A 12404-nucleotide genomic window follows, 5' to 3' on the forward strand; every position below is an offset into this window, starting at 1 on the left:
GGGAACTGGATGATCAGAGTGTGGTGGGGGTCATGGAAAGGGAATAGCAGTCAGTTGTTCAAACAGAATAAGTGATAATGGAGAAGATCACTTTTGCTCCAAATTATCAAGGTCTAGTTTAGAAAAGTCCTGTACATAATAGCATACTATTTGAGTACTGACTTACTATTTTTATGAATTTTCTCTGCTTTTTATATTTTCTCCCATTCTTCTTTTCTTTCATTTCATATCTTGTTATCTACTATTGAAATCAATAGAAAGGAAAATTGAATTATTGCACTTGTTCATTGTTAGCAGCTCTAATAATTTAGTTGTGGAAGGTGATGAATTTTTTTGTCTTAAATGGGGTTTTGTAATTGCAGTGTTTTTTGATGTTGACAATATTTCTATTTATTGAATGAATATTTAACATTCTGCTAAATGCTTTACTTTTATCATCTTTTAAAATCCCAAATCACTTTATGAGATACAATTATTACCACTTTATGGATGAGGAAACTGAGTCTCAAAGAGGTGAAATAGTTTGTCCCAAATTGTTTAGCTAGTCAGGGGCATAGCTGAAATTCAAAACCCATCTCAGATGCCAAAGTCACAGCATTATTCCAAGTCATTGGCAGATATTCACAGTTATATTGAACTGTGCAGCACACATACCCATGTAATTGAAAACTCATATCTAGAAGTATTAGATCTTGGGAAATGGGAGCCTGCAACTGTGATTTAACAAACCTATTTCATAGATAAAATATATTTAATAGAAAACACGATATTGAAATTAATGCAGATCTTTATTGCAGAAATGCCACGATACCTTTCTTACAATAAAAGGACCACCTGACCAGGCAGTGGCACAGTGGATAGAGCGTCAGACTGGGATGCAGAGGACCCAGGTTCGAGACCCCGAGGTTGCCAGCTTGAGCATGGGCTCGTCTAGTTTGAGCAAAAGCTCACCAGCTTGGACCCAAGGTTGCTGGCTCGAGCAAGGGGTTACTTGGTCTGCTGAAGGCCCACAGTCAAGGCACATATGGGAAAGCAATCAATGGACAACTAAGATGTTGCAATGAAAAACTGGTGATTGATGCTTCTCATCTCTCTCCGTTCCTGTCTGTCTGTCCCTATCTATCCCTCTCTCTGACTCTTTCTGTCTCTGTAAACAAACAAACAAAACAAACAAATAGTCTGACCAGGTGGTGGTGCAGTGGATAGAGCGTCGGACTGGATGCGAAAGACCCAGGTTCAAGACCCCTAGGTCGCCAGCTTGAGCATGGGCTCATCTGGTTTGAGCAAAACTTCACCAGCTTGGGGCCCAAGGTCGCTGGCTCAAGCAAGGGGTTGCTCGGTCTCCTGAAGGCCCATGGTCAAGGCACATATGAGAAAGCAATCAATGAACAACTAAGGTGTCGCAATGTGCAACAAAAAACTAATAATTGATGCTTTTCATCTCTCCATTCCTGTCTGTCTCTGTCTATCCCTCACTCTGACTCTCTCTGTCTGTAAAAAATTAAAAATAAAATAAAATAAAAGGACCAACTCAAAGATACTACAGAAAGGGTTAGGGTATGGGGGAGTGGTTAGAGGAGGCACAAACCATCTGTTTCTTCTTGTTTTTCCCTGAGAAGATCAACTTTTTTTTGGGAAATGAGACCCAAGAGGGAGGATAGACCTACATTATTTTAACAGTAAAAGAATGAGAACTGTTTTAATAACTTTTTATTCATTTGGGTTAAATAGCATTTGTTTTTGTTTTTTAAGTTCAACTACCCTTGGGATGTTTTAAAAAAAAAAGATAATTCTCATCCACTTAAACCACATAGTTCTCTAGGTCCAATGTAAGACACATCAGAAGGAGACTATTGTTTGGGGAAGAGGAATTGCTGATAATGGTAACAACAAAAACAAGTAGGTTCCTCAGTTGCTTACATGGATAATTGTACTCTGCATTAGAGTCAGGGTATTATGTAATTACTGTTGTTTAATACCAAAAAGGAGTGTGTATGTGTATAAAGTAAACAAAAAAAAATGATCTTTTTTTCCAGAAATAATCCCCCCATGTATATATTATATTTATTGAGCTCCTTCAGTAGGCCAGTGCAGGGGATAGAATTATGAGCACAGTCAGATGTACTCTGCTTTCTGTGAAGCATATAGTCAGCTAGTGGAGGAAATGGACATTAATTCACTAATAACATGTAAATTAAGCACAAGGGGTCCTCAGGTTACAGCAGTCTTGACATAGGATATTTCGAGTTTACGACGCTCACTCCCATAAGAACTTAAAAGAGTCGAGACCTGTTTTGGCTTAAGCCATTCACATCATACTTACAGACTATGTGGGCGAACTAGTTTGGTTGTATGTGGTGAAAGAATTCGCAGTAACTCGTATCCTAGAGCATGTAAAGGAATCAGCCCCTTGTGACCCAGTATCTCCAGCACCTTCTGCAGGTTTTCCTGCCTCTCCAGCTTCCTCGTCCCAATAGGTCACTCTCTCCCACCTTGCAATGTCCCTTCCAGTGTACAAGCCAATTACAGGTATAAAGGTAAGGAATTTTTTTTCACACTCATTTTTTCTCATTTTTTTCTGTTCTACAGTGCAGTGTACAGTACAGTATATTTATGTCCTTTTCCTTTTTCTGTGGCTTAGTTGTGTTTTTATGTTCTAGATTATGATTTTACAACTGTGTTAGGATAGGTAAGTGACTTAGACTAGGGTATGTTTCAACTTAGACCAAAATTCGGGTTAAGTCACTGTCATAGAAATGGAACTGTGTTGTAACCCGAAGACTCCCCTGTACAACAAAAACATAGGGTGTATGTGTGTAGAGGGTGCATATAAGAAAGGTTTTCCTCAGGAAGAGATGATTAAGCTGAGGTTTAATGAATGAGTAGAGGAGTGGATGTATGCTGGTAATGGTTAGGGGGACATGTTCCAGGCAGCTCATGTGCGCAAAATTGCTCCATGGTGGGCGTGAGCCTAGGAGCATTTTAGGTACAGAGAAAATGCTGGTGAGACTGGAGTGCAGGGGTAGAAGGCCAACTAGAGAGGTAGATAAAGGGCAGGACTGTGTTGGGCCTTTAATAAGGTTGCAATAAGAGCACTGTCTTTTGGCATATTTGCATTTTGAAAATATTACTCTGACTATAATGAGAAGAGCAAAATGGAGGAGGGGCAAGAGCAAATTTTAGTAAGGAAATTATACTAATGCAGGTGAGACCATGTCTGTTTTATTCTTTATTGTTTTTCTAGTTTACCCAATAAATATTTACAGGATGAATAAAGAAAATAATAGCCTATATTAGGGTATAGGCAGTGGAGATAGGAAAAATGGACTGATTAATGAGTTAGTGGATTACATATAATAAGACTTGGAGATAGATTAGATATTGAACGTAAGGAATTCCAGGAGCAACTCCTAGGTCATTGAAGCCTTGAGAATAGAATGAAACTCTAGGGGAAAGCATATGGAGTGACAAGAAAAGAAAGCTTGGAACTGACTCTTGAAGAATATTAGCATTTAATGTTTGGGTAGAGGAGCTGGCTGAATATGGAATAAAGCAATGGAGGTGTCTCCAAGATTCCAAGAAAAGAGTGCTTTATAAAGGTGAGATTGTCCAGTGTCACTTACTGCCCAAAGAATGGGCAAAGCATCTGAATAAACATTTCTCCAAAGAAAATATACAGGTGGCCAGTAAACACAGGAAGATACTCAGCCTCATTAGCCATCAGGGTAATGCAAAGCAAAACCATAAAAATATGAGATGATATTTTACATCCACTAGGATGACTATCATCAAAGTCAGATAATAACAAGTGCTGACAAGGATGTAGACAAATTGGACCTGTCAAACACTGCTGGGAGTGTAAAGTGCAGCTACTTTGGAAAACAGGCAGGTGAAGTTCCTCACAATTTTAAACATAGAGTAACTATATGGACCTAGTGGCTCACTTTTAGGTATATACCCTAGAGAAATAAAAGCATATGTTTATACAAAAATTTGTGATGAATGTTTATAGCAGCATTATTCATAATAACCATGAAGTGGAAACAACTAAAATGTCCCTCAACCAATGAATTGTTAAACAAAATATGCTGTACCCATATAATGGAATATTATTCAGCCATAAAGAGGAACAGAGTACTGACACATGGATGGACAGCATCAACATGGATGAACCTTGGAAACACATTAAATGAAAGAAGCCAGTCATAAAAGGCTGGCTTTATTGTGTAATCCCATTTGTATGAAATGTCCAGAATGAACATCTCATAAAACAGAAAGATTAGTGGTTGTTTAGGGTCATGGGGGCACGTGATTAGGGTATACTGGGGATGCCAGCTAATAGGTATGGGTGGGTATGAAAGTGTACCAAAATTAAACATGGTGATAAGTGCGTAATTCTGAATTTACTAAAATACGCTAAATTATATGCATTTTGAATGGACTGATTGTAAGTGAATTATATCAGATATGTTAACAATTATTTGGCATTATCTGCAGCAAATAAAATAAATGTCATTAGTATTATTTTAGTGTGTTGCCATATTTAGAAAACAGTAATATTCCTGAGGGTTTTAATCAGCATTTCTTCAATCCTCCTGCCCCTTTTTCTTCTGTAGGAATTGTAAAATTTCTCAGTGTGAATTTGCAGACTGGGAAGATTTTCCAGAAACACCTATATTCTTTTTCTCTGGGCAATGCTGCTTTAATACAGACAAATTCTTCTTGGGTTCTCCATTAACTAAGAAATGTTAGCAATACTAGGGTGCTAAGAAGTCCCATAGGATAAAAATTAACCATATTTGCAGGTTTTTCCCTAATTACTTGCATATTTTAAAATAATATATACTACTGTTCATTTATCAATTTTAGTCATTTATTAAATCATCTTAGTTCTCCATTCTCTTGGTGTATTATTGTCACAGTTTTGTGAAAACTAGTCAGTGTTAGCACTTGTGACTAAATGAATGTCGTTCACAAGTAATTTACTGTGATTAGATTTCCTTACAAGTTTGGTTTTTTTTAGAGCTAATACTGCCTGTTTTAAAACAATTTGCTTTGTTTTCCATGTATCTCTTGGTATTTTCCTCTATTTTCTCAAAATGCCTTGAGTATATATAATAACCGGTCACTTTCCCTCTCCTTCTGCCCCTCGTGACCTTCCTCCTCAAGTTCCCGGGCTCTGTTCTGTCCCGGAACAGCCGCTCCCTGGGCCACTGCCATCTGTAAGTCTTGAGACTTGCCTTAGCTTCTTTCCTGAATTATACCTGTTTCTTAACATCTTTTTCTTTCTTGCTGTATGCTCTCATTTTATGGAAGCACATCTTCCTGTGAAAGTGTGTGGAAAGTAAATTGTTAAGTCCTTGCATGTGTGAAAATGTCTTCATGTAATTCTCATACTTGGTTAACACTTTGGCTGTGTATGGAATTTGAGATTGAAAGTCAATTTCCTCAAAAATTTGAAGACGTTGCTCAGATGTCCATTGCTCATATCTCCTTTGGTATCTGCTGTTGCTATTGAGATGTCTAATCTCATTTAGAGTTTTATTCCTTAGTAGGTAGGGTGACTGCATATTTATTATCAAAACTGGGACACTTGAGGTGCTCACCTGAAAGAATACAAGGACAACAGGCGTATACCAGGACACTGGGGTAAACTAGGACATGAGGTCACCTTCTTTATATGTGACCTATTTTTTCTCTAATCATTTAGGATCTTTTCTTTGCCTCTAGTGTTCCACATTTCATGATGATGCGTTGTGGGAAAAAATCTTTTTTCACTTATTGTACTAGATCTTTGTAGACTCATTCCTGTCCTTTGATTTGGGGAATTTTTTATTATTTTTTAAGTAATGTTCTCCCAGCCTTTGATAGTCAGATGTTTGATGTTCTGGATTGCCTTCCAGATGTTTTTCTTCTCTCACAAATAAGGAAGGGGATATCTCCTTTTCCCTCTTTTATATTTGAAAGATTTTCATATGTTTATCTTCCAGTCCTATTGAAAATTAAAATTTTCTCTCTTTGTGTTCAGTTTCCTGTTTCTCAGCATCCTGTTGTTATGGAAGTGTATCTTAGTTCACTTATTTGAGGGTGTTGTAAGTTTTTCCTCCACCCCTCCCTTCTTTTCTCCCTTCCTCCCTTCATCCGTGCCTCCCTCCCTTCCATCTAAGGTCCTCCCTACCCCTCTCACTTCCGCATTCCTTTCTTGAGTCCCTTTTTTCTATTTGTTTTGGTCTGTGCCTGAGGCTTTCCTCAGATGCTGCTGATCCTTAACTGTCTCTTCATATTTAAGAGGAAGGCGTTCAGAAGTATCTCCAAAATCTGACCGTACTTTTTGGCTCTTTGTAATTGTGTTGTGAACTTACCTCTTTTGGTTAGAATATCCTATAATGTCAGAACTTGGAAGTTTTATTTCCTGGGGAGAACGGAGATCAGCCATGCAGTTTCCTGCCTCGGCAGTTTTGTATCTGGGTCCTAGTGTTCTGTGTATAGGGTGTGGGAAAAAGGCAGAAGGCCCCAGAGATTAGCATAGCCCTTTCCCGTATACCTCATCCCAGCCTTCTGCACCTCGTATTTATCAGTCTGGAGCTTCTGGAGCTCAGTTTTTCCATAGAATAAAAGCCTCCTTTTTCCCCAGTGAGAGGAGGTGGTAAGAGAGGGTTAGTCACTTGGCTGTGTGGGATAATGGGGAAGGCCCAGTAATTCTGTCCCCTCCCTTCTGCACCTTTCATGGTAACTGCCACTCCAAGGGCTCATCCTCACAGGGCTTCTGTGGGCCTAATTAGCTCCACCCTCACCTTTATTCCCTTCGGGCACTTGAGTGATAACTTCCTTTTACTCCTCCATCTCCTGTCTTTGAAAAATTTATGAAAATCTGCTCTCATTAGCTCTCCCTTTCTCTTCTTTCTTGTGGGTTAATACATTTATTTTATTCCTCTACTGTCTTTTAGAGGGCTTGAGAAGGGAGAAGAGATAAACTAATGTGTTTAATCTGCCATTTTTAACTGATTCTGGCATGCATTTTTCTAGGCAAAGTATTATAAATGCTGATTAGGTGCTGAGTAGTACTAGCGGTGCTATTCCTCATGTATGTGTTATGGGTTAAATAGGTTTCTGTGGGCTGACCTGGAAACCTAACTACATCTATGATTTTTCCCTAGAACTAGAGAAACAATAAGCCTTTCTGAGTTGACTCTCTGGAGGAATTATAACAGGCTAGAACAAAAATATTTTATACATCTCTCCATTTCCCAAGTCACATAGAAAATTACAAATATTGTGTCACCATTGTCAGAATTAAAAGCTCCAATAACTGTAACCAAAATTTGAATTTTAATGGAAAAGTTTGTTCAAAAAGTTCAGCTATAAAAATTTAACTGAGAAGCAAAATTAAATTCTCTAGCAATACCCCTAATGCTTCATTTTTTTCTACAACTTTTTTGAAAGCATTTTTCCTAGTTAAATTTAAACTTAGTGATAGGGATAGCTGTGGGAAATGGTAATGGCCACGGGAATAGTTTTCTTGTATTTTCTTGCTACTGTCTTACTCCTACCATGCACACAACAGGATCTTCTGAAATGCTGGACTCAGTAAACCAGCCAGATAGACCTTCTAATCACAAATGACTAAGAATAGCTGCACAAGACACTTGGGTGGCAAAAATGTGACCCAGAATAGGTCAGAATATGCTGGAAAGTAAACGCTGCAGCAGCCTGGTGTTTGAATTGGAGGCCACTGTGAGTGTAATGAATCCACTGCGGTTGTGCAGCTCCAATTCTCAGCCTCCGGGCAGGGCATATGGGGCTTTCTTCCAGAGGATCACCCCTTTGTGCTGGGGCAGCCTTCCATGAGGACTTGCTCCCAGTGGCCATGACAGCCCCAGTCTCAGGGGTCAGAGATGATTAGGAAAACCAGGAGCAACTGAACAAGGTAAGGGCAGTGAGATGCAGTTGTTCCATTATTTTTCTTCTCTTTTTCTTCTTTCTTTATCTTTTTATCTTAAAAAATATTTTATTACTAACCTCTCCCCCTCCTCCCTTCCAGCCTTGCTCTTGACAGCATATTGACTGGAGACCAGAAGCCCATTTTGGCTTAGCCTACGGGGCAGCTGTTTACCAAGTAGCAGTGTTACACAGGTTTACTGTGTCGTCTGTCTGTGTAACACTGGATTTGGATCTTGTATTTAGCTGCCAGAAGTGACTGTGATGAAGTAGGAGAGATAAACTGATAGATTGGCTGCCAGAAAGATGTTGGGAATCAATCAGATAAACAGGGTAGAGAAATAGCTTGCTGTTTTCTAGTGATAATAAACCAGTGGCCTCTGGTCCCCGCATTTTTTAAGCATAATTGCTGTAGTAATAATGTCCAGAATAGCAAATGAAAAAAGTATCACAGGCGGTTTTATAATTGCACTTGAGATATCCTTTTCCCTTTTGCAATAAAGATTCATCTTGTATGGAAATTAATATTTTTATAAATTTGTTTTACTTCTTCTAGTGCGTGCTTACATAAACAAATGAAAATGAGAGCATGGTCTACTTTCATAGGAATTTATTCCTCCTTCTCTATTCTCCCACAGACTTAAGCTATTTAACTTGGTGAAATATCTATGTATTGCTACCATGCCTTTCTTACAAAACAATTACTTATTTTTGTAAAGAAACAAGTTTTAAAGTCAAATCTGTATTATTGACAGATGATTAGCAGGAACTGGTGTATTTTGGTGTCTCCTCTTAGATTTCTCTCAGAAGATTTTTGGAATTTTAATCTCTCTTGCTGTTTCCCTGCATACATATAGCACTTGCACAGGAGAGGGAAATGCAGGTTTATTATTGTAATTTAAAATTCTCCTTCTTTAATGTTTAACTTTTAAATCCGTTCTCTTCCCTCAAGACTTTAAGATCCAATGCAAATGCTTAAGTCTGAGTGAAAGGTATAGATTAAGATTTGATTGTACACAGTGGACTGCCCAGGACTAAGAAGGAGAGTAGGTTAGAGTTCACATGGAGTTAATTGTATAGGATGAGAGACTGGTTTTCTGTGTTGTATTTGCAGTATGCACATACATCTTTCTTTAAGTTCCCTCTTAACATGATTGTGGCTGTGAACGTGTCAGTGTCATATATGGTTAAATCACTTACTGGTCAGCAGCATGGAGTACTGGCTATGGAAAGCAGGAGAATGAAGTCCACACTTTTAATTATATGTAATAAAGGCCTTTGCCTGAGGGAGACCTTCCTGACTGTTGGAGGGTATAGGTCAGAAGTTAACCATGTACCATTATCCTATTGGTGAGAATCTGATGCATCTTCCTTGTGCCACACAGCCCTTCCCACCTGACCTTTTAAAGATTCTCCATTGATATCGATGAGGTGGACAAAACTAATCATAAAAATAGTGACGGGAATGTTGCAGATTCATTGATTCTTTTGAAATGAACTGCGGTACAATAAGTCTTCCAAATGAACTTCTATTCTCTGCTATTGCTATAGCCACCTTTTTAAAGATATATAAATATGAAAGGGTTAATGGGAATTCAGTCATGCTCTTGCCACTGGGTTGTCCCTTATTGATTGTAGTTTTAGAGATGTTGTTATGCCATTCAGAATTCCTACTGTGTACTTTTAAAGTTAATTGGTGCTGGAAGACGATAAATAAATCAGTTGCTTTCCTTTTTCCCCTAGCTCCTTCGAGAACTCATAGAACGGAAGACCAGCTCATTGGATCCCAGTGATCAGGTGGCCATGGGAAGGTAATTTAGATACGGTTTTCTGTCTATGCAAGCAGCCTACATAATAGTTTCTCTCTTTGATTCCCCTTAATTCTGCCTCTAAGGCAATGATTGGCCCTATAATTATAAAAGTTGAGTAAGATTAAAAGAGCTAGAAAGACAAAGTGATGGCAACCCTAATTGTTTACCCTCCATTGCCATAAGTACTGTTTGAATAAGAGATGATAAAACATCTATATATATTTGTTGTAGGGTTTGTTTTTCAAAGTCCTTATGCTCTCTGATCTCTGGTTTGGGTTGTGGTTGCATCTGTATCAGTCTCTGACCAGTGGATAAAAAGCAACCTCAAATGTGTGCTCTCAGCTGTCAGATGTGGCACTGTGCACAACAGGTTCCTTGCTCAGAGTCGAATCTGCTTTGTTAGAGTCTGCCCTAATTTAGACCTCCACCCCTTCAGTAAAAGCTTCAGCACAATTAAAAATGGAACGTGGCAGCATTACCCAGATGTCAGGGTAGAATGTAAAGTAGTGAAGGAAGGCTCTTGTGTGTATGCTTCATCCTGTGGTTGGAAAATAAAAAGGGCGTTTAGAGTGCTACCTAATGAATAGTGTACGTTTAAATAGCCATGAGCCATAATTTGCAAAAGCATTAAAGGAAACAAAAGCAGCAAGTGCCAGAATGGGATTCTGTGCAGAGATGCATGCGGAGAATGCAGTGAAAAATCTGTGTTGACGAAATAATTTTATTTGAGTAAAACATTATTTGAATTTTAGGGTAGGATTAGGATGTTGTTGGTATTTTCTGTCTCTCTGGAATGTTATAGAGAGCTGTTCACTATAAATTTAATGTGATAGAGCAAATTGTATTTAAGTGGTGATTATATTGTACATTTATCTCACTTTACAATAAAATAGATTATGGTAATTAAGATTATATTAAGATTACAGTAATTGGATTTCCCTAGATTTTTTTCCCCCTGATGTTGAGTTTTTGTTGTATAAATCAGGTAAGATGACTAGCTGCTGCTGTTTTTCCTTCTTTGTTTTTTTACAGTTGTTCATCTGAGCAATTTATGAAGATTTTCTTACCCTAATATCTTTTATTTGAAACATTAATTCTTTTTAATCTACAATGACTGCAGAATATGTGAATCTTGTTTGGATCCTAACTCAAACCAAACTGTCAACATTGAGACAATCTGGGAAATTTGAAGACTGACCAAATAAATATTTGATAGTAAAGAATTATTGTTAACTTTTTTTAGGTATGACAGTGGTATTGAGATTATATTACAGGTTGGGGAGGAGAGCCCTTACCTTTTAGCAGTACATTCTGAAATATTACAGATTAAATTAAAAAACAAATAAAATAACTGTAAGACTGGTGTCAGTAGTGGATAATTATTTTGAAAATTAGCAAAAATTGGAAAGCACAAGAAAAAGCAGTTGAATATTAACAAAGGTAAAATAAGATTTGAAGAATTTATGTGTTTTAAACCACACAGCATTTGCAATATTAGTACTAGAACTTGCTGCACAGCTAAACATTAAAAGCAAACCCAAGCAGCTGTACTCAATTTGATGGGTTTCTCTACAGACTAGTGGATTTAGTGCTTGTCACAGCAACTCCAAATACTAAAGAGCATTGTTAACCAAATTTGCCATAGAATTTCCCAGCTGCCATTTGTTTTTTTCACCATTGCACAAATCCTCTTCAATTGATTAGTCGCTTTGGCCCCAGACTATCTCGAGGAACTTAATGTAGGTTGATGATTTCTTTCTGCAGGGTTGTTAGTGGGAAAAATTCCAATTTGTCAATACATATAACTATTTCTGTTAGTGATGATGCATAACATGGCTTGTGAATTTCCCAGGCAGTGGCTTGCAATCCAGAAGTTACGAAGCAAAATCCACAAGAAAGTAGATAGGAAAGCCAGCAAAGGAAGGAAACTTCGGTGAGTTGCTTTTTAGAAAAAAATTTAACGTTATGTTAATATCTCTTTTCTTGCATTTTATCTTTTGTGTCATTTTTCTATTCTGATAATTCTGTTTTTAAGGATCAGAAGAATAACTGAAATGCTGTGTGGGACTTTTTTTTGACTCTGTTGAAATTGTCTTAGTTTTAAAAAGTGCTTTCTGTAGAACAATATAAAAATTTTATTTTGGAGTCTTATTTAGAATAGGATTATATTGATTCATTTCATGATGCTATATGTGTATATAAAGATATACAGAATTCTAAAAAGATATAAGTAAAGATTCCAGATATTGTTAACAGTGTGCTTAAATGAGATGGGAAATAGAATTTTTATGAGATAACTGAGAAATTTCTGACTATAGGAAAGCCCTCAACCCTGTGATCTCTTTAAGAAGCCTTATAAATATGCAGATTAAAAAAAAAGGAATGAGAATAGAAAGTGACATTTCTATGCTTTTAGACTTAGAGTCCTTGTAATTATATATATTACATAGTATCATTCACACAAAGCTTCCATGTCAAAGAAACAATTATAATTCAGGTGCACATTGAAAAAAAAAATCTTAAACTCATTGTATTAGAGGACAGTTTTAGGCAGGTAGCTAATCTCACATCCTTATTAGAGCCTGCCTGTCATTAAATTCCCTTTGGACATATGTGGATCTATCTCACTTTTAAATACCTTCAGAGAAGCAGATT

General features: G+C 37.4%; 1 protein-coding gene across 3 annotated transcripts in view; it reads left to right on the top strand.

Moving 5' to 3' along the window:
• The window catches only part of AATF (apoptosis antagonizing transcription factor), a 187217-nt gene that overhangs the window by 86515 nt on the left and 88298 nt on the right, over nt 1-12404 (top strand). For all 3 annotated transcript variants that reach the window (XR_010729484.1, XM_066262813.1, XM_066262812.1), the window contains exons 9-10: nt 9682-9749; nt 11602-11682. Coding sequence is in view for 2 of the 3 variants with exons in the window: in XM_066262813.1 (XP_066118910.1) it covers nt 9682-9749; nt 11602-11682 (149 nt within the window). In the remaining variant the exon portion in view is untranslated. The remainder of the gene's footprint in view (nt 1-9681; nt 9750-11601; nt 11683-12404) is intronic.

The sequence above is a fragment of the Saccopteryx bilineata genome, chromosome 2, assembly GCF_036850765.1.
Source record: "Saccopteryx bilineata isolate mSacBil1 chromosome 2, mSacBil1_pri_phased_curated, whole genome shotgun sequence".
NCBI classification, from domain to species: Eukaryota; Metazoa; Chordata; class Mammalia; order Chiroptera; family Emballonuridae; genus Saccopteryx; species Saccopteryx bilineata.